Source organism: Alternaria burnsii (genome assembly GCF_013036055.1).
Source record: "Alternaria burnsii strain CBS107.38 chromosome Unknown 725, whole genome shotgun sequence".
Lineage (NCBI taxonomy): Eukaryota > Fungi > Ascomycota > Dothideomycetes > Pleosporales > Pleosporaceae > Alternaria > Alternaria burnsii.
The window spans coordinates 279,880-301,910 of record NW_024066123.1 but is presented as its reverse complement, the minus strand read 5'-3'; the positions used below and the strand labels follow the sequence as shown (position 1 = coordinate 301,910).

The following is a 22,031-nucleotide window of genomic DNA, read 5'->3' as shown; positions in this document are numbered from 1 at the left end:
ATAGTTGCTTGGCAAGTGCCACGATGTGCGTGTGTCTGTCCAACGACCCGTGGCATCGAAATCTGGAAGGATAGCGCTACTGTGCCTTTCACACTGAGTCAAGCACATCTACTCGGAACTTGCTTTTGTGAAAAGATTCTCCGCAATCTACTAGCGTCATCGTCTTACACTGACCCCTGACAAGCGAGTTTCATTGACTAAGTAGGCGGACAGAGCCGCATCACGTGCTACCCGCTCTAGCCAAGGGGTTGTGGCTCTACATCCACAGCGCCAGAATTCCAAATTCTTTGGGTCACCGGCTGAATGTGTTATTCGATCTCGTTTGGGCGACTGGGATCACGAATCCCTTTCGTTGACACGCGATGGCTAGATTGCGGTTGTCTGCAGCCGTCCTAATGTCTTCAGCCATCAGTATCAACGATAATAATAGAACTGGCTGTGACGACTAGCGTTGATGTCTGGCATTTCACTGCTTCGAACCTGATTTCAATATTGCTCTATTGTAGAATGCGACAGGTATTGCTTGGGTGGTTCTTTTAGTGTATTTATGTCGTCAACTAGAATCTCTGAATAAAGACTATGCTAGCTTAGTCATAACACTTCTAAGATTACGTATAAATGGTCTGCTTGTGTTCATTCTGCCACAACCGCTACAATGGCAGAGATCGCAAGAAGAAATTTGTAACGTCTGCTCTAGGTTGTGTAAGAGTCACTTTAGCCGCTGTGAAGAGACACCCCAGCCTGCGTTCCGTGAAGATTTACTCGGAATCTCTACACTTCAACAGGTAATATTCAATACCATCGTTTCCATCACTAAGACTGTGGACCACAAATAGAGTCCCTCTCCACAAGAGTGCTTGAATCTGTAAGACATAGCTGTGGATGACAATAAGCAACGACTCGTGTGAAAGCCAATACATGCTACCAGAACTAAAGTCAGCCTATAGTCGCGAGTCCAAGTAGTCACAACATTACGCTTGAATATCTCTGCTATCAAAAAAAGTCTATGTAAACACTGGCTAGCTTATGGCGAACTCTTGGACGCGCTTCAGATCAACGTTCACGATTTTGTCTCAATAGCGATGACTATCCACCGAAGTCATGACCGGGTCACCAGGCGATAAAGCGTTAGCATATTACAGGGTTCCATGCACATTCGCCAGAACCAGGATTCAATGAGAGCCACCGATGCCTATCTCCGCTTCCAATTACACCACAATTACGACACTACTCTCAACAAAAGCATGTAACTGATCATGCAGCTCAACAGTTCCCTCCTTCTCCTTTTGGGAAAGTATACTGGATTGTTTGTCTATGCCAGTGCTTTGTGCCACACTTCACTCAAACTACGGCAGTCTGCGGATGACTCGCATCACGAAGTCCAACTGGAATGGAATACGAGCGCGACCTACCAGGCAAAGTTTCATTATCAGTGGGACGGCAATCACTATCTCCACTGGATCTTGAGCAAGAAACTGGTGCTCACATCCGACGGTACGAGCCGTCTGCCTATACCCTAGCTGCATACTTGTAGTAGGCAATCACTGCCGCTGCAACCGCCCTTCGTGCCTTCCTCTAAAACTAGTGTCACTCCACTTCCATTGCACCTTGGCTCCCTGATCACTGAACACTTAATCCTGCAGGAATTCAGCAAAATGAACTGTCGATCTCATGACCACTAAGAATTGCAAAATCAGGAGAGAATCGTCCCCAATGAGATTTGCGCACCTACACGCACACCCACACATGCGTAGTGCCTGGTTTACTGTCGACTAGGGAATGCATCTGAGAAGGAGCTCTTGTATACTGGGCAACTTTTACCATTGCTACGTATAGATATATCGAAGCACCGATAGGTTTATATGTGGAAGTGTACGCTCTAATATTAGTTGCACAGCCAATCAATCTGAACGTCAAACTCTATAGCATAAACAGGAATTCACCTGGAAAAAGCTAAGTACTCAACTAATGTCATGTCAACTTTTATTTCCAAACTATGCATGTCACCAGCCATGACAGCGGAAAAAACACACGGTTGCTCGTCATCACTAACACGACACTACGATATATTGATATCGTTTCATGTTCGAATAAATTCATGATTGTCTGAGCAGAGACGCCTCGTCCCAATACACTACCAAAGGCTATCTATAAGGTATCATCACATACATAGTCTAAGTCCTCCTCGGGAATGATAACGTATACCACATCACCGTCCCCACATTTGTCCTTTGAGGATCAAATATTTACTCCAAATCAACTGATGAGCTACTCAGCCCCAGTGATCCACTCCCACCACCCACCATGCGGCAACCCCGTCTCAATTCCACATGCCCTACAAACCGCCACAGCAACAGCGCCCAGCACACTGATACCGCCTAGAACCTTGACGAGCACGAAACTCTGTCTCCTGAGCTCATCGCCAAAGTTACACAGGCCAAGCGGATCCCGCGAGTCCAATCCAACAGCTTTTGCATACCGATGACTGACTTTACTACTATTCTTTTCATCGCCGTGGCGGACGACCGCCCACTCAGCTCTGGGTGGTCCGCGCGGTGATGCGACGATTGTACCCTTAGATACTTCTTCGCCGACACGTTCAAGTAGCCATCTCGCCCTATCATTGTTTTGCAGTTCCTCAAACCGTTCCCTTTCGTTGCGGCGACTGCGCTGTAGGTCTGTTGCCCATCTTGCTATCCTTATCTCACTAAGGCCTTGTTCCCCTTGTCTGGCATTGTTGTATCTCGCGAGAGAGAAGTTGCCTGGGGGCTCGAGTGTGTCTGAGTTTGCGAGGGAGGGTGAGGATGCGAGGAGTGGGGATTGGAGGTTCGAAGGGTAGAACGGAGATCCAGAGCCTGGTACCAAGACACCAGATGGTGACGTGGCAGAGAAGACTGAAGATGCTACGGATGCTGACGGACATGTTAGCTTGCGTGACGCCAAAAGAGATGATGCTTTACAATTCATGTTGGCCCCATTCAGTCCCACTGAAGCTGTTGTTGGACTGCGTGGTTGAGCCAGACCTTGCATCATCATGGAATCTCCCGGTAGCTTCGTCCTACGTCGCCATGCTAGAAACTTCTTCGCTGCTGAATGCCGAAGCCAGGCAATAGATTCCGGATCGAAGACTTGGTTTACTAACGCAGCCAGTTCGGAAGGCAGAAGGGGCTGCACGTAGTCAGGTGACACTAGCAACGATGCGTCCATGTTGTCATTGTCTGGGCTAGATGTCGAAGAGACTGCGTAAGGATATGTCGGTGTAGTGAAGGGATATTCGGCTGCTTCGCTTGGTTCTCCGGACGACGAGGTCCTGGCAACCGGAAGGCCTTGCACGGCAAGTAATGCGTCGTCCATGGCCTTTCCGAAGAAAAATGGTCTGACAGCAGTGGTCTGCAGGCGAGCGAGGATAGAGGTCTTCAGAACCACTACTTGCTGTGCCGATAGAGTGTCTGATTTTGCGATGACGGGCACAACATTGGTAAAGTACGATAATCGTTGCATGTACTCAATGTCTTTTGCTATGTCTGTATCTATACGGAAGTCAGTAATAAGCACGGTACTAGCGAATGTTGAGCTTACGCGGTGGTAATAAATATATCACGAGGTCAACTAAGACACCCCCACTACCACTGACGACTCCAAGCACATCGTTGTCTTCTAAGGTTGTTACGGATGATGTTTGATATAGCATTGACTCAACATAGTCTACCACCATGCCAATATCTTTCTCCGCTGAACCCTGCGAATAGCCGGGTGTGTCTACGAAACAGATGTTTCTTTCGAGTACGGTGTCAATACTGCTCTTTCTTCTTCGCAGTACGCCACTATCTTCGGCATCAGTCCACCAATAGGGATAAGGTTTCGTGCTTGCATGGATTTCAGTTACTCGTGTTGTAACTGCGTGCTCTGCTTTCTTTGTACGAGACTTGGATTTCGGGGGGCGTGGCTGCGCATACGATTGGGAGGGTGATAGCGGATCTACGTGCACGATGTCTTCGCAGACTTGGACAATGGATCGAACGAGAGAGGACTTGCCGACACCTATATCGTGCTGTCAGGTTAGCCTCTGTGCAAAGTAATTTGCGCGCATCGCGTCGACCACGCACCTGTTTCACCCGCCACCATAACTCTGAGCTTTCCCATAGCTTTTCCCTTTGTTGTGAAAGGTCTTCTGGTAGGCATCTGCATCTCAGGCATGACGAGCTGTGGAAAGCTCATGGTATCCTGTTGCGTCTGCATCTGCTCTTCCTCCTCTCCACTTGAGACAACAGCCTGGCTCACGGCATCATCCATAGCAGATTCCTCGTCGGACAGCTTGAGAGAAACAATAGAAGCCGACCTGGGCGTGCTCCCCATGGCGGATGTGGGGAGTGGAGAAGGGATGTCGGCGCTCGTGACGGGCAGTTTGAAGTGAGTAATCGAGTCATGGTTGGTAAAGTTCCTCCTCAGTTTCCGTACCGAAGTGGTTCTGGATTTATCTTGTGGCGGAACTGAGTCTGTCGAAGAGCTGTGGGATTCGGATCTTGAACTCTTCGCACCCTGATGCCGTGTCTTGCTAGCTGTTTCTGTCTCTGCGCCGGCTGCTGTACCTTCTGGGCCAAAGGCAGCGTCTAGAGTATCTGCAAGACTTTGTACTCCAAAGTTGTTATCTTGCTGTTTCGCTGTAGAAGTCGCACTGTGAGGAGCCATGGTATGCTCCAAATCCCCGACGCGTTTCATGACGAAGGTAGTGGGGACATTGCTCGAAGGGGCGGCAGGATGATCCACGCTTGACTTGCGAGACCGCGGCTTGACAGTAGGAGGCAGGGCGTCACCGCCCAGTTGCGGTCGCATGTTTGCGGTACTCTTGGGGCATATGTTGTCGAGTGTACGAACACAGAAGTTGGATGGCGACACACCTGATCAGCCTCAATAGGGATGCCGAGTGGTGATGTGATGCACGCGACGGCCCCGCTTAGCCCCGCGCGATCTACTGCACCCTTAGTCCTGCGATAGCGCGCCGGTGTCTTTTAAGTGGAGTGGAAGGAAGAGCAAACGGGTGTAGGTATCATGGTACAAGTCATCCCCGATACATGAAGCGCAGGTTGCCGCGCCCTGAAGCTTATGGGCTGTTGCTGATGCAGGTGGGCTTGCGCGTCCTCGAATCAGCTATCACCGTAGCGCTAGGCTAAGCCATTGTCGCACTATCAGGTGACGTTATCAGCAATCACAAGACGACCGCACATCAGTTCCGTACATAGCATTCGAGCATATATCATTTATTGTATTCGTACTAGATCATCTCACAGTTTGGCTGTCATTGTCCGTCTGATCCTCTTATCGTCGAAGCCATGCTGTACACCCATTACACCAGATGCCATGACATCCCTAGCCCGTACCTAGGACCCACCAGATAGCCTTCCCTAAACATTAGGTGACCAAGAATGCGACTGCGAAGAAGAGAATACGTTCGAAAACGACGAAACAAATACACACGGATACAGGAAGGGAATATGCAGAAACGAAACCACTCGCTATGCAAGGGCTCAGAACCCTAAGACGAACGCGTACGCCCAGACTTTTCCTCGAAATGAAATGACTTTTATACAAGCGCTGAAAGGGGTCGAGTACAGTACATGGCTAAAGCCGTCAGTCGTTAGGCCGTCGAGTCAAACGGACTCGACAAAGGATGGATGGATGGATGAAGAATAGGAAGGAAATGAGGTGTTAAGTAGCGTGATTCCTCTACGCCTCCTGGGGGGCAGCACCACCACGACCGCCGCGCATAGAACCACCGCGACCACGGGGCTGGAAGTTACCGCGGGGACCTTGGCCACCCATGCCGCCACGGCCACGAGGAGCACCACCGCGAGAGAATCCACCTCCCCTGTTGAATTGACCAGGGTTCTGACGGCGTTCCTCGACCTTAATCTCGATACCGTTGATCGTGTGGGGGTTAGCAGCGACAGCAGCCTGGAATCCAGCGGGAGTCTTGAAATCGACGAAAGCGCAGTTCTGAGATATGTTAGCTGGAACGTGGTATGGCTGGGTGCTTTTGCTTACCTTGCCGCGGCTGATGTCAAGGTACTCGATCTCACCGTACTTGGTAAGGGCGGTCTTCAGAGCAGCGTCGTCAACCTGGCTGTAGACGTTCTTGATGTAGGCGCGCTTCTGGTCGGGATCGGCGGCGGGTCCTGCATTCTGTGCACGAGACTGCTCCTTCTTGTGTCCAGTAGCTGTCTGCCAGCCAGCGGCCTCACCCTGGCTAGTCGCTGGGGACTGGTCACGGGCGGGTGCTGCAGTCTGGCTAGAGGCGGCGGCAGCAGCAGCAGCAGTAGGTTGAGAGGGAGCGGCGGGGGTGGCCTTGGAATCCTTAGGGGCCTGCTGGGCGGCGGGGGCGTTAACGACGGGAGTAGCGACCTTGTGTGCGGAGGCTGCGAGGCTGGCCCAGGTCCGGGGAGCGGCAGGCTTAGGAGGACCAGAGGGCATGGCGACAGGAGCGGCCTTTTGTGCAGATTGTGCGGGCGCTGAGGCGGCTTCGGCAGGCTTCTCAGATTCGGTGGTCTTCTCAGCAGCGGCTGGCTCTTCGGCGGTCTTCTCCTCAACAGCGGCAGGTGCCTCTTCCACCGCAGGTTGCTCAATCTCCTCTGGAACCTGTTGGGCAGGAGCGGCGGGCGCAACTTCCTCTACAGACGGCTCCTCTTGCGCGGCCTGGTGCAGCTTGTCGTCAACCTTGTTCAGATCCTCCTCGCTGGTCGCGATCTCGTCACTCTTGTTCAGGTCTGCATTCTCTGGGACGGCAGCAGTAGGAGCTGGCTCAGTGACACCATTGGCGGGTGCGGCCTGCTCCTGCTGGTCCTCATCCTCCTCCACGGGTTCGTCGGCAAGGTAGCGGAAGATGTCGTTGAGGACGAAGTAGCCGTTGGTCTGTTCGGCGAGAACAAAAGTCTGAACGAAGCGCTTGTGGGGCTGGCCTTGGTTGGAGATCTCACCAATGACCTGGATGACGATGTTGGCATCGGAGCCCTGGGAGTCGACGTTGGTGACGCGGACCTTGGTGTCCTTGAAGTCGAGCTCCTTGATACGCTCGTTGATGGCCTATGCATGTGTCAGCTTGTGTATGTTGCAATTGGGTATGTCTCATATACCTTCTGGCCTAGGCAGACGTTCACCTTGTCCTCCTCAACACCGGAGACATACTGGGAGCGCTTGTTGTAGAAAAGCTGTGATTTGAGTCAGTCGCGTATCCTGCAGAAGAAGGCTACTGGGCAGCATGCGACTTACGTAGAGTCGGTCGGGGCTCTTGCTGAGGGTGGTGTAGTACTGCTCGACAAAGTACCAGCCGACCTCATCCTTGGGGATCTCTGAGGCAGCGGCTTGTTGTGCGGGCTGCGAGGCAGTGGGCTGTTGCGAGGGTGTGAAGTTGGAGGCGCCGGTGGAGTAGCTGTTCTCGTACTGCTGCGGCGCGTAGTTGCCGTTGACAGGGCCGGATGACTCGGTGGATGCCATATTGAATGTGAAGGTGGTGGGAAGGATATGCGGCGGGACGAAGGGCGAGTTGCGTTTTGTTTTGCGCGAAGTCTAGTGGGGTGCGAGGTACGCGAGGCAGAAGATAGGCGCCTGGATGCTAAGAGAGCACGTCAATGTCAGTAGTGTAAAAAGCTGCCATCGGGCTATTTGCGCATACCGGGCCGTTGTCACAGAGATGGAAGGGAATCCGTCGAGACTGGAGGCTACGTGGGCGGGGTGATGGCGGTCGGCGGATTAGAGGGCAGAAAATACAAAGCTCCCTAAGGATACGAGAGAGATGGAATCAGAGCGTCAGGGTAGTAAGAGACTGGGAGCAGGTTGGCCGGTTGTGCGCGTGCAAGCAGTGCTAGTGAGGACCACACTGATGAGGAAGGCAAAATCGATTGGAAGGCTGGTGAACAACCAAGTCTGTGCGTCTTCGCGTCTTCCCGATCAAGCGAACCTGCCCTGCACCTCCACATGTCGCCTCTCCACCATTACCATCATCTTGCTCTCAGACGCCTAGATAACTCTTTGATCAAGTCAACTCTTGCCAATGGTTGCTTTGGTAGCTTTCTTCGTGCTTCCGCCTATGAAACAGCAACTGCAGCCACTGGTTGGCTATGCACGACCCGTGTCAGTACCAATTTTGCCCAGGTAGAATGTGGCCGTCTCCCTGTTACACGTGCTGAACCGAACGCAAAGAGATATGCTTTGTAGTCGAGCCCAGTAGAAAGCTGCTTCACATCGCTGCTTACATATATGCGTTGCATATTCAGTACAACGGCACCAGTACCCTGTCGGACGCCATCTCGGACATGTCACCATCTCCGACATCTCCTTATCCATGTCCGCTAGGCACGTTAGTCCTCAAACCTTGCAGGTTTAACACCGAGCTCACCAGCAGAACATTTCGAAAATCCGAGCTGTTCTTTTTGGAATATGAGTCACTAAGTCCGTACTTGTTGCCCTTTTTCTTGTTGTGGAAGGGGCGCACGTTGTAGGTGTACCATGTTACTGGCTCGGTGTGTCGGCCTCATACCAAGGCGAGGCCGAGACCGAGCAGCCCTACGTGCAAGCTTACCCAGATTGGGACCATCTCTGCGTTCCACGGAGTCCAAAGCAAGTAGCAAAAGTTGCTACCTATCTTACAGCCAATCTCTTGAATCCACTACTTAATCATGTCCAAGCCCAATTTTTCAAGACTTGTGTCACCAACTCCCCTTACTTTCTAGCCTCCAATCCACCACCATCTTGTCTCACCATGTCACAAACGACAAGCTCAGTGGCCTCGATTCACGAGGAGAAAGCACGACTGCCTCATACCGACGTCGAACAGCCCGCGGTATCACTCGACGAAAAGCAACCAGATACGACCGAGCCTCCCGCGGTCGTGAGTCCATTCCATCCAAGTCAGTTTCCTGATGGCGGAAGGGATGCATACCTGTGTCTCCTCGGAGGCTTCTGCTGTCTGTTCTGCTCATTCGGATGGCTGAACGCCGTTGGAGTGTTCCAGAGCTACTACCAGCGGAACCAACTCAGTGACTACTCGCCTTCTACCATCGCCTGGATAGCCTCTCTCGAGATCTTCGTCATGTTCGCGCCTGGACCTATCGTCGGATTCATCTATGACAACTACGGCCCCAGATACATACTGCTATTTGGCACCTTCTTCCATGTCTTTGGTCTTATGATGACGAGCCTCTGCACCGAGTACTGGCAGTTTGTTCTCGCACAAGGAATTTGTAGCCCCCTAGGCTTGAACTGCATCTTCCAGGCGGGAACTAGCACCATCCCTACTTGGTTTTTCAAGAAGAGAGGGCTGGCGTACGGAGTCATGGCTGCTGGCAGCGGACTAGGCGGTATCATCTTCCCCATCATGGCAACGCACCTCATCCCCCAAATTGGCTATGGCTGGACCATGAGGACATTGGCGTTCCTCATCCTCGGTATGATGGGTATCGCATTCGTCACTGTCAAATCTCGTCTACCACCGAGGCCTAGAAAATTGGAGCTCTGGGTGTTTCTAGAGCCCTTCAAGGATACTCGCTTCATCCTACTGACCATTGCGTCATTCATGTTCTTCATGGGGATGTGTAAGTTCCTTTCTTCGTGCAAACTTCTCATAAGCCATGTACTGACTCGATGTCTAGTTATCCCCATCAATTTTATTGAGGTTGAAGCCATGTCGGATGGAATGTCAACTCGCTTAGCGGGATACCTCCTGGCTGTCCTCAACGCCGCAAGCATCTTCGGCCGTATTATCCCCGGTGCTCTCGCAGACAAGGTCGGCAAATTCAACATGCAATCATTGTGGTGTCTGGTAGCCAGCATCCTCGTCCTCGCATTGGCTCTCCCCGCATCTAGCAATGCGGCATACATCACATTCGCTGCTCTCTACGGTTTCGCTTCGGGTGCTTTCGTCTCACTGTTGCCGGCCCAGATAGCACACATCTCCAAGGTCGATCAGATTGGAATACGCGTTGGTGTTGTATTTGCATGCATATCGTTTGCGGGCTTGGCCGGTAATCCGATTGCGGGAGCTATTGTCGATCAAAATAATGGAAAGTACTGGGGGCTGAACGTCTTTTCAGGTGCCATGCTCATGGCAGGGTCGGGTATGTATGTAGTGACGAGGATGTACATTGCGGATTGGAAAGTCTTTGCGCTAGTTTAGTAGTCTGTCGAGCTAGGAACATACCATGTAAATCTACGTGTACAGTATGCGTTACATCATCAAATCACCTTAACCATTGACTGAATGCTTACAAAGACACATTGCTTACAACCGGGTGCGGAACTTTGAGGTTTGACTTTGGTGCTGGTCGAGGTCTGTGAGCGCCCGGCGTTCTTAAATCCGCACAGCGCACGGACCATGGAATTCGTGATAGACGACTGCTCAATACCTAGGTAGCATCGTCCCGTTCCGCATTCCACCACCTCACACCCCACATCACGAGCTATGTCCGTCCCGCTGGATGAGTCCTACCCAAACGCAATCTGTCAGCTTACGTACGCTGAGTTAAACACTGGGCGCCCGGACTGATGAAGCAGGGGTTTCAAGGTTTGTCCGTTGTTCGACGGTTGTACGATTTGCACATCACTTCGTACATGAACTTTCATGACCTTCCACCGTTGTACGCATCGCGCGCCACACACTTTTGCTTGACTTCGCTTAAGCATCACTTGCCGTTCTTTTACCGTTCCATCTCGATCTATCGTACCCAAAGCGTCGTACAAACGGGTAAAAACAAGCACAACGGAAAGACTTACCGAAGCCTGTTGTGCGACCACTCTTTGTACGCCGGACATTAGGAAAGAAGTCATGCCCAAACAACGTCAGACCTGTACGCGATGCTCCCAACGACGGCAGAAGTGCGATCGAAAAGCGCCCTGCACAAGGTGTGTACAGAATAACGAAGGCCATCTATGCACTACCAAGTGGGTCAATGGATACAACCCAAATATTCATCGCAAATACCCCAGAAAGCCCTCGGGAGCTAGTGGAAGCGATACGTCTTCGTCTATTCCTTCTCCCGATGTAGACTCTCAGGCGCTGCTACCCTTGGTTCCTCATGCTGCACCCACGACCGAGGCTCGATCGAGTCAAGGCCAGCCCCTTGCAGATTCAGCATGGCGAAGCAGCTTGCCTGGGATTAGCATCGGTGCAATACTGAAGGAAAAGGATGCAGATGCGAACCAAACTCTTTTCGACAAAAGTTTTTCTCACGCCAGATCGAAAGGACTAGCGCGAGATGCAGCGAACGGATCAAGCCCCCTTGCGGGTTGCTACTCCAACGCAGCGAGAATAGTGGAGACACAGTATCTACAGTCCATCTTACCGTCGAAAGACAAGCTAATGCTGATTGTGGATTACTACGCGGAGTACATGATATACTGGATTGGTGGCATCTTCCATGCGCCAAGCTTCAGAAGAAAACTGCTCGTGGCCTATGGTCAGTCGTCTGAGCTCGATCTGCAGAGTCTCGATTGGAAATGGACTGCACTCTTATGTAAGTCATCTCAGTCACGAACGATGCAAGAGTCTTCAATGTGGCATGCTACTACTGGAAAGAGTTCCAATGATGTACTCTACATTGTCTTTCACTTTAGAAGCCACTGACGTCGAGTGCCGTAGTTGCTATCCTCTCATCGAGTATAATTGGCTCTGCAGAAGGTGTTTCAGCCTCCTGGGGCTACTCACTCGACGACAAAGTCCAGCTAGCACGTGTATGGGGTGCCGCATCGATCTCATGTCTGAATCTTGGCAACTACACGTCGCAATATAGCATTCACTCGGTGCAGACGATATATATCATGCACGCGTACGAACATCTCGTCGGCTCAACGAACCAATGGATTGCTTTGCGAAGCGTCTGCGTTGTCATTGCGAAGGGTTTGGGTTTGCACAGGTAAGTGTTACGTACTACTGAAAGAAGTATCGGTAACTAATGTTCTAGACTTGGCCCGCATCCAGACGATGAGCGAATAACCGAACTAACTCCAGATCAGAAGGAAGCCTTTATTGAGCGTGAGATTGGTCGCAGGGTGTGGTACGGGGTTGTGTCGCAAGAGTGGTATGTTTACAGCTCAATCAAGATGATTTGATAAGAACCAACTCATAGATACTATAGGTTGTGTTGCACTTCGCAGGCTGCCTATACGCTGACCCTCCAATGGCGACATTTTACGAGCGCAAGGCCACGCACGTTGGACGAGGAGACCATGACGCCGCTCTCCAATCCAGCAACCCCGACAGTCACCGCCGTCGGGCATTACTTCTTCGACTACGCTGCGGTACTCCTTGACGTTCATAACACTATGGTGGAGCTTTTAGATAAAGACGACGCTACCAAGTATGCTGCGATACTCAAACATGATGGTGAGATGCGTGCTACATGTACGGAGAAGGTGCCAGCATGCCTCTCACCCCGGACGCCGTACGATCCCAGTTGGCCTCAGTGGGTGACTTGGGCGAGGAGACTGCATCAAGCGTCCGTCAACCATAAGATTGTCATGAGTAAGTGGTAGCTCCATATTGCACCCATATGAGAACTGCGCTGACACTACTTACCATGCTCAGTTCACCAAAACTTCTTGAGCAAGAGTTTCAAGGATTCACGCTATACATACAGCAGGTGGGCCTGTATGACCGCCGCACAGAACATTATCAACATATACAACGCCCGGGATGCCAACGAGCCGCAGTGGTGGGTCGAGCAAGCTTTTGTCGTCACGGCTGGTATTTGCATGATATTGGAGCTCTTTCACCGCGCTGAGGCGGATGGGGAAGCTCAAGAGTACCAACTGTACGTGAAGAAGGCCGTCAGGTTCTTACAACTGTTCTGCACATCGAGTGTTGCAGTACACGGTGTCCGTCTTCTCATGTCGCTCTTGCAAGAGTATGAGAAGCTGAAAGAAGCATCAAGCACGAAGACCGCAGCATCGATGGAGACTTCAGCCTCACGGCCCTGTGCTTGTGTTTCCGACAACATTGAGGACATCTCGATCACGGACGCGGCCCGAGGAACTCATGCGTTCCCTGTGGTACCTGACATACAATTGCCATTCGACGATGCTTTCAATTTTGATATCGATGCACTAGGCTTCGATGATTTGATGGACTACCTCCCGAGTGTAGAAGGCTCGTTGGATAATAACGTCTTCCATGCTAGCATGTTGTCAGCTAACGGATGGCCGACGTGGTAGTCTTTCTTTATGGAGAACCGCACTTGCCAATTTCCATGCTCGTTCTTTCCAGACGGCACGCAAGTGGTCTGACATCAGAGTAGCTCTTCCCTCGTCAAACATGGCTTTTGGTTCAAGGTATAAACCAAGGTTATTCTACTGGTTTATAATTCCGACTTCCAGACTCACTAGTCCTAATCGCAGAGCCTTTGTTTCTTCCTGATTACACTGCGCAAAATCACCCAACAATGTAGAGCAGAACACATCCCACTATAAGCAGGAACTAACAAAGATAGTCTGTCAACAACGCCACCATGTCTCAAGATTCCGATCTCCATACGACGCTCGTGCTCGACGCATTGAGTAATGGCCTAAACATATCCATGGCAGAGCTCCTCGGAATCCTAGGTCGACAAGCCCCGATCTCGAACCTTCTCCTAGAGCCCATTCTCAAATTACAGCAGCTTGCCGCGACCACGACGCTGCTTGCTGTACCGAGCATCCATTCACAAAAGAAGGCGGCACTGGGGCCCATCGCAGGAGAAACGGAAGAGGAACGCAAAGACCGGAAGAAGTTTCTAATCACGTACTGGATCGCTTTGGGTCTTGCTTGCCTGATCGCTGTATCTGCAGTCTGGACCAAAGTGCACATGGCGGCACACAAGGGCCAGAAAAAGTTCGAGACGAAGAAGAAGCCCCAGTCGGACGTTGAGAAATGGCATTTGCGGCGTCAGAGGGAGCGCGAGGCATCATTGCAGATGGGACAGGTCGATGATCAGGCTCCAGGCGCATAACACCGTGGTTGAGCAAACGAGGGCGGATATGGTGTTACGGTGCATGAATTCTATACAGATGGCCTATATTAGTATATTTTGCCCCATACGAAACCGGATGTCTTCTATAGCTCAAGAACATCCCGTATATGTTTCAATCGGTGTGTAGCTTTTCCCACAAAGTCACAGCCTTTTCCTTGTCGTTCTAGGCATGCGAGTCTCGGATCCCATGAATTGGGCCTTTGACTAACAGTATATGCCGAAGACATTCGAGAAATCTTTTTGTCTATTGGGAACAAAGACTGACAACTGAACGTTCTTTAGGACGTGCTATTATTTTGCGTGAAACTTGTAAGAAACGAGTGCTTCGTTCACAGATGAGGAAACCGAATAGCCATCCAAACCTCGGCAATTCTTCATACCCCACACACGTCGATCTCCCGTCGTGCATGTTGTCTACTACGGTCGCGGCGTACTATATTATACCACCTTGTTAATTTCAAATGACTATAGAGTCTTGATTAGAACGAAATGATGAAGGCAATCCACATCGACAAGTTCGTCTCTGTAAGGCCATCCACGGACTCGATCGCAGCACCACTCTGTCTAATTAACACCACCTACTCAGAATGTCGCAGACCTACAACCATCTACCATCCTACCCTCAACGCCCAAATCACCCCGGGATATCCATATCAAAATCAGCCACGCCGCGGTAACACACGTCGACCTCCTCTATGCGCAGGGTTTGCATCAAAACAACCGCAGACATGTCCAACCACCCTTCACCCTAGGCACAGAGTTCTCGGGCGTCGTGACCCATAGCCCAGAAGATTGTTCATTCAAACCCGGCGATCGTGTCTTTGGCGGAGGTTTAGGCGCCTATGCGGAACAGATATGTGTTCCTGAAGATGCCGTTCGTCGTGTCCCATCTCGGTGGACGAATGCCGAAGCATGTGCAGTAGGCGCAAGTGGTGCGGTCAGCTATGGTGCTTTACTCTCCGTTGCGCAACTTCAAGCTGGAGAGACGGTACTTGTACTTGGTGCCAGTGGTGGACTAGGTGTCATGGCTGTGCAGATTGCAAAGGCTATTGGTTGCAAGGTCATTGCTGTCGTTGGTGGATCTGAGAAAGCTGGGGTGGTCAAAGGGATTGGTGCGGATGTTATTGTGGACTATGGAGACGAGGGGTGGGAAAACAGAGTTAGGGAGGCGACTAAGGGTGGAGAGGGGGTGGATGTTGTGTATGATGGGATTGGGGCTGTGGAGAGTGGGATCAAGTGTCTGAAGTATCGGGGACGATTGGTTGTGGTAGGATTCGCAGCCAGGAATGGGAGCGTTGAAAATGTAAGGACCAATCGAATTCTGCTCAAGGGAGTTGCAGTACTTGGTTATGTAAGTACCATGTTCCCATGGCTTTGCTCCGGCCGTTCTGTTGCGAGAGTGGCTTGCTGACCCATGGTAGCGGTTTGGAGAAGACGGCAGGAGAGACCCGCAAAGAACGAAGGATGTTTGGGACGGCTTTGTCAAGCTAGTGGATGATGGGAAGATACGGCCTGTCATATACAAGGAGGAGTATGCTGGGTTAGAGACGGTCAGTAAGGCGCTGGAAGATGTAAAGGCGCGGAAGGCATGGGGCAGGTCTGTGGTAAGGATATGCGATGAGGAACAGATGGGCGAGAATGGTGGACAGAAGGCGAGGCTATGACATCAGTTATGGTTACATTTCTGCACACAGTGTGCGCTCGACGCGTCACTTTGTATCCGCATTCGCCTTGGGCACACCGAATCCCCACTTTGCAGAACATGTGAAGCCAACGCGTTAGTGATGCTTCACCTCATAGGCCTTGTGGCGTCGATTCCCCCAACGGGCGCACGGCCCCTTGCGGCGCGCCGGCTTAGCGCGGTTTCTTTGGATGGACCTGGTTCGACGTTCCCAAGGTTAAAACAAAGCCGTCTCCATCGACGCTTGTCGTCTGCTCTCACTTCTCCTTCTTATCCCTCTCCCACCGCGCGCCGACGTCGAGAACTGATCAACCGTCAGCCTCACTCTCACACTAGTCTGGTCGCCGCAGCCGCACCCCCGAGCTTCGCGACAGCTTTCACAGGGAGACGCCTATTTATCACGACACCAACTCGCAATTATGGCGTCTTACGGCAGCGATCCCGAGGAGGAGGAAGAGGACTTCAACCCGGCACCTGAAATCGACGAAGATGACATCGCGCCAACCAACAAGGCCTCGCGCAGGCCGGCAGACGAAGACGAAGAGGATGAAGTCGATGCGCCGAACAGGATGGGCAACGATGACGAAGACGAAGAGGGCGGCGGCATAGATGTCGACGATGACGACGACGATGAGGAGGATGACGAAGAAGATGAAGACGACGAAGATGTTGTCGTACGTCTCAATAGGAGCATCCCGTTCTTTGCCCAATTACTGACCATCCTAGGCCCGACCCGCCAAGCGGAGAAAGAAGGCGAAGCGAAACATGTTCATTGATGTTGAAGCCGAAGTCGATGAAGACGAAGAAGAAGAGGAAGAAGGCGACGATGAAGGTGTTGATGAAGTCCACCCCGACGACCTCCTCGAGCCCACGGGCGCTGATCTCGACGACCGACACCACCGCGAACTAGACATGCGCCGCGAAGTTAACGCTCAAAAGGATGTCGAGGAGCTTGCCAAGGAGTTCGACGAGAAGTACAGGCGACGTGAAATGCAGAGCGCTCGACGCGGTGGTGCTGGTGCCGTTCCCCTGGCCTTGCCCACTGTCGACGATCCATCTATCTGGGGTTGCAAGTGCCGTCCTGGAAAAGAGCGTGAGATTGTCATGGCTATTCAGAAGCGCATCGACGAGAAGATGCGCGCGGGCCAGCCAATCCAGGTCTACTCTGCCTTTGAACGAGGCCCTACAGGACCTCAGTCTGGTTTCCTCTACGTGGAAGCCGACTCGAAGCAGGCTGTTGTTGAGCTGATTGAGGGCATCCAAAATGTCTTCATGGGCTCTGGCCAATTCTCCATTCCTCCCAAAGAGCGTCCAGATCTGCTCCGCAAGAAGAAGCGCGCGCCATTAGAAGTCGGCAAGTTTGTGCGCATGTTGCGACCTCCCACATACAAGGGCGATCTCGCAAAGGTCGTAGAAGTCTCGACTAACGGTCTTGACTGTGTCGTACAACTCGTACCACGTCTAGACTACGGCCTGAACGACGATGCCAACGCCGCACAAGACAACAAGCGCAAGCGCGGTTTCTTTGGTCGACAGACCGAGCGCCCACCTGCCAAACTCTTCAACGAAGCCGAAGCGAAGAAGCGACACATGAAGCATCTCAGTATGACCGGATCTGGCAATCAAAGGGCATACACCTACAAGGGCGAAGACTACCAGAACGGCTTCCTTATCAAGGAAGTCAAGGTCAACTGGGTCAGCACTGAAAAGGTCAACCCCCGGATGGAGGAGTTGCAGTTCTTCGCAATTCAGAATGCAGATGGTACAGAGACCATGGATCTTCTGGCAGTCCAGGCTGCGCAAAAGGCTGCAGACTCTGGCTCTGCCTTTGCTGCAGGAGACAATGTCGAGATCTACACTGGTGAACAGAAGGGTATCCGCGGTACCACTGTTACCGTAATTGGTGACATCCTTACACTCCGCGTCAGTGAAGGCGATCTTAGGGGCAGGCGGATTGATGCTCCTGTCAAGACTCTACGAAAGCTCTTCCGAGACGGTGACCACGTAAAGGTCATTGGTGGTAGCAAGTACGTCGACGAAGTTGGTCTAGTCACCAGGATCAAGGACGATAAGATTACCTTGCTTTGTGACTCTACCCAGCAGGAAATCACTGTCTTTAGCAAAGACCTGAAGCGCGCTGCTGATTCGGCAAACGTCGGCGCTGACTCCAACTTTGATCTCTACGACTTCGTGCAGATTGAGTAAGTTCTCTCGCTGCCAATACAAGATGACCTACTAACGAACTATAGTGCCTCGACCATCGGTTGCGTTGTCCGTGTCGACCGAGAAGTCCTACGAATTGTCGATCAACAGGGTGATGTTCGCACACTCCTCCATACACAAGTCTCACAAATCGTCGGAAGGAACAAGCATGCTGTAGCAACCGACCGGGACGGTTCTGAGATCCGACACGAGGACGATGTCAAGGAATATGGAGGCGAGGGCCGTCAAGGCAAGGTTCTATACATCCACCGAGGTACACTCTTCGTCCGCAACCGCGAACTAGTCGAGAATCAGGGTATCTTCGTGGTCCGAAGCAACAATGTTGTTACAATGGCAGCAAAGAGTGGTCGCGCCCAAGCCCAGGGCCCAGATCTTAGTGGCATCAACCCTGCCTTAAACGCAGGAGCGAACGGCAATGCGACCGCCATGCCTCCACCCCGCGCATCTTTCGGCCGTGATAAGCTCATTGGCAAGACAGTCGTCATTCGGAAGGGTGCCTACAAGGGTCTTTTGGGCATTGTCAAGGATACCATGAACGACGAAGCTCGCATCGAACTGCACACCAAGAACAAGCAGGTCTCAGTAAAGAAGGAGCTCCTCACTGTCAAGGATCCCATTACCGGCCAAAGCGTGGAGATCGGAGGCAAATTCCCTAACCGCTCGCGCGGAGGTTACTCAGGCGGTCAGACAAGCTACGGCGGTGCTGGCTCTGGTGGACGAACACCTGGCTGGGGCAACGCTGGAGGTGGCGGCCGTACGCCTGGCTGGGGAGGTGGCGGTGGTGGTCGCACACCCGGCTGGGGAGGTGGTGCCGCAGCTGGAGGCCGCACGCCTGGTTGGGGAGGTGACGGCGGACGCACAGCCTATGGTGGAGGTGATGGATCGCGAACTGCTTATGGTGGTGGTGATGGCTCTCGAACAGCTTACGGCGGCGCAACTGCCTACGGAGGCGCCACATCTTACGGCGGAGCGACAGCTTACGGCGGCAACGACGGAAGCCGTACCGCCTATGGTGGTTTCAGCTCAGGTGGTCGCACACCTGGTTGGGGTGGATCGGGAGGAAACACTACTTCGAAATCTGGTGGTCTCTCTGCCCCCACGCCTGGCGCCTATAACGCCCCAACACCAGGTGCTTACGCGGCGCCTACACCCGGTGGTTATGGCGCGTACTCTGCCCCTACGCCGGGAGGACCACCTATGGATGCTCCCACGCCTGGCAACTACGCTGCGCCTACACCTGGTGATACATCGGGTGGTCGATATGGTCTTGCGGCGCCCACACCAGGTGCGTGGGATGCTGCAACGCCAGCACCTAGTGGCGATCCTGGGTACGATTAGTTGCCTAGTCTAGGAAGACCATCCACCAGGACACTCACATCTAAGAATTATGTTGCGCCTCCTTCTGGTCGTAGACTGGATGGTCCACAGGATGCTGCGACTCGGACATCTAATCCCAATCCTGAGTACGATTGGGTACCTAGTTTCTTGTAAGATACATGGGCAGTCGCGGCGAGAGTCAGTTTGCGCCAGGTTGCAAAATGGTCTGGGTCTGCGTAACGCAGATGAGATCGGGGTTTTTTGTGTTCGTTCATTGCATTGCTGGAGTTTGCAAAACAGGATATCTTAAAGTCAGACTTCAATTCCAAATATTTCTTCCATGAGCATATGAGTACTCTATTCGGTTGACGCTTATGATAACACACAGCTGATGTAGTATGGATGTGACTGTCGACTTGTGCGTATTCCGAGAAAAATTACAGGTTGTGATGGCGACCGTCGTTCAGAGACTATTCTTGCTCTTTGGACAATTTTGAGGCAACGAATAATTCGCATTCAGCTACTTACAGGCTAAGCTATGAGGCCACCATTCTTAGGCGTCCCGTTGCTTGTTCACATGTTGTTTGGTCGGCAGTTCATAGCGTCAGAACCGTCCAGACACAAGGATGCATAGGTCACAATATGTGTTCGTATAAATAGAAGACTGGCGTGAGCCAGCAAGAAGATGAATCATCAAGCCTAGATTGGTATTGAACATATTCCTCTAAACGATCTTCTAAATAATAACTAGTAGAAAAAAAATTGGTATCACCCCACCATTTCTCTCTGTGTAAATGCAAAGCAGTCGAGTATGAAAAACGAAAAATGAACACCTTTCTACTACTCGGCTCATCTACAACTCCACCTACTCCTCAACGATGCCACGGAATGTCTTGACAACAAGCAAAGGAACGCGAATCTAGTACTTGCGTACGCGCCTCTGGACAGGAGCGGGAGACTCAATAGCAGCGTTGACGCCAACCTTTGCGTTAACAAGGGGCAAGTCAGCGGAGATCTCAAGGCTCGACCTCGACATGGGAGCTGCGGCGGGGATAGCGGCAGGGACAGCCGAGGTGTTACCACCAGCAAGGGCACCGATCTCGATCATGTTGTTCTGGCCAAGAACGTTCTGGATGAAACGGGAGTTGAACTTGACAATCTTCTTGATGGCGTTGAAGTCCTCGACGTTGACGGGAAGAGGGTCCTTGACGATGAGGAAAGTTACACCCTCGGCGCAAGGAGGAGTGGTGAGGGAACCACTGTATGTCTGGATTTCGGACGTCTTAAGGACGGAGACGACGTCGGTGAAGTCGATACCGTCGGAGATGTCGGTCTTGGTACCAGGTGTGGTGATAGCGGAAAGGGAGGACGACAGTGACTGGATCATAGAAGCAGAGTCGTTGGCGGAGACCTCAAACATGAGCGCAATGACGGCGAGCTGGCTCTCATCATCGACACCCTGGTGGACCATGTGAATCTCAAGAGGGAAGAATTCATCGTTGACGTGGTGCTCAGAGGGCGCGTGCATGTGGAACTGGACAAGGCGGTAGTTGGTACCAGCATAGCTGGTGGTGCCGTTGACGACAACTTCAATGGTCGTTCCGAGGTTCTCAAAGACCACAGGGCCGGCGGGGATGTCGAGGGTGGGCCTGGAAGGTGCCGCGGTGATGGAGGCATCTGGTGGAAATTGTCAGTAGGGATATCATTGGCCGAGCTCGGAGGATGAACATACCGACGTTGATAGGAGACTGGTTCTTGCCGGACTTGCAGGCTTCGTTCTCAGGAGCAAGCGAAGCCCAGTTGAATGGACCGTTCATAGGCCCATAACCAAAGGTGTTTACCTCAACGGTCTCTGCGCGCTTGAACTTGGACAGGCCGTGAAGGCATGTTGCGGATGCAGTCGAAGCAAGGAGGAGTGCGGAGAAGAGCATGATGAATGATAGACTGAGCTGAACTGTAAAGAGTGGAAAGATGCTGTAAAAGACACTGAAAGAATGTGAAGTGCTGCTGATGATGTTTCCAAACTTTTCCGAGGGCAAAGTCGCTCTTAAGCAAAAGACAAGATTGTATATGCCTCAGTATACAAGACTAACAAGAGCAAGTACGCGTGCGAAGTCTTGGTGTCGATGCTAACGATCAACGTGCAACACGAACGAAGGTGGAGTATAAAAGTAAGACAGGATCAACCCAGCCGATTACAAGATAGGTAAGGATAGGACAAGAGAAAAATAAGCCCGAAGACCTTGAGACTGGGCCAAAGAACGGTAGATACGAAAGGAAGGTGAACGGGTGAGAACGGACCGTTTAGAATAGAAGATAATGGAAGATTGGAAGTGCCGGCTTGAACGAGGGGAAAATGCTTGAGGTGGATCACCAAGCTCAAGTTATAGCTAACAATCACACGAGCATTGCATCTCAACGATTTCTTCCCGATACCGTTCCGGTCCCTTGCTTGCCGAACAGCCATACCCCTCCGTGGAAATAGACACAGGCCAAGAGGACCAAGTCATACGTCAAGATGCCTCAGGAACGCCAGCGCTTGGCCATTGTATACAGAATACAAGATGAAGGAGCGGGGATATTCCCATACAGGTAGGTGCCAAGTTGAATTCGTGGTTAAGAAGGCGCCCAGATGCATACAGAGGGGCCACACAGGGGTCAAGAACTTGTGACAGTTGCTTGGTATGCTGAGACGTGGAGCAATCCCTCGTGTCGGAAGCGAGACAGAGTCATGGTGTTCCCTTACGCTGACAGCGGACGGATGTGACGTGCTCTACTAACATCGGCGCCGTCACAAGTGTCCACAGAGATTGGCGATC

General features: G+C 51.9%; 5 protein-coding genes across 5 annotated transcripts; 2 read left to right on the top strand and 3 right to left on the bottom strand.

Annotated features, from left to right (window-relative positions):
• Positions 1-2,268: 2,268 nt before the first annotated feature.
• GT037_009712 (p-loop containing nucleoside triphosphate hydrolase) lies at positions 2,269-4,833 on the bottom strand (the record flags this gene model as incomplete). The annotated part of the gene is made up of 4 exons (XM_038934759.1): positions 2,269-2,912; positions 2,961-3,530; positions 3,580-4,041; positions 4,107-4,833. 4 exons carry the CDS (start codon positions 4,831-4,833, stop codon positions 2,269-2,271), a joined length of 2,403 nt encoding a protein of 800 aa, XP_038782560.1.
• Positions 4,834-5,724: 891 nt separating this feature from the next.
• Positions 5,725-7,488, bottom strand: GT037_009711 (uncharacterized protein; the record flags this gene model as incomplete). Its single annotated transcript, XM_038934758.1, has 4 exons — positions 5,725-5,994; positions 6,043-7,077; positions 7,128-7,202; positions 7,264-7,488. 4 exons carry the CDS (start codon positions 7,486-7,488, stop codon positions 5,725-5,727), a joined length of 1,605 nt encoding a protein of 534 aa, XP_038782559.1.
• Positions 7,489-8,752: 1,264 nt separating this feature from the next.
• GT037_009710 (mfs general substrate transporter) lies at positions 8,753-13,970 on the top strand (the record flags this gene model as incomplete). The annotated part of the gene is made up of 9 exons (XM_038934757.1): positions 8,753-9,584; positions 9,642-10,106; positions 10,911-11,501; positions 11,627-11,900; positions 11,949-12,065; positions 12,123-12,508; positions 12,572-13,196; positions 13,281-13,314; positions 13,473-13,970. The coding sequence occupies 9 exons, from the start codon at positions 8,753-8,755 to the stop codon at positions 13,968-13,970; spliced, it is 3,822 nt and encodes a 1,273-aa protein (XP_038782558.1).
• Positions 13,971-14,480: 510 nt separating this feature from the next.
• GT037_009709 (transcription elongation factor spt5) lies at positions 14,481-19,233 on the top strand (the record flags this gene model as incomplete). The annotated part of the gene is made up of 6 exons (XM_038934756.1): positions 14,481-14,516; positions 14,578-15,342; positions 15,413-15,595; positions 16,056-16,346; positions 16,399-17,873; positions 17,922-19,233. The coding sequence occupies 6 exons, from the start codon at positions 14,481-14,483 to the stop codon at positions 19,231-19,233; spliced, it is 4,062 nt and encodes a 1,353-aa protein (XP_038782557.1).
• Positions 19,234-20,131: 898 nt separating this feature from the next.
• Positions 20,132-21,143, bottom strand: GT037_009708 (carbonic anhydrase; the record flags this gene model as incomplete). Its single annotated transcript, XM_038934755.1, has 2 exons — positions 20,132-20,889; positions 20,945-21,143. The coding sequence occupies 2 exons, from the start codon at positions 21,141-21,143 to the stop codon at positions 20,132-20,134; spliced, it is 957 nt and encodes a 318-aa protein (XP_038782556.1).
• Between the last annotated feature and the right edge of the window lie 888 nt (positions 21,144-22,031).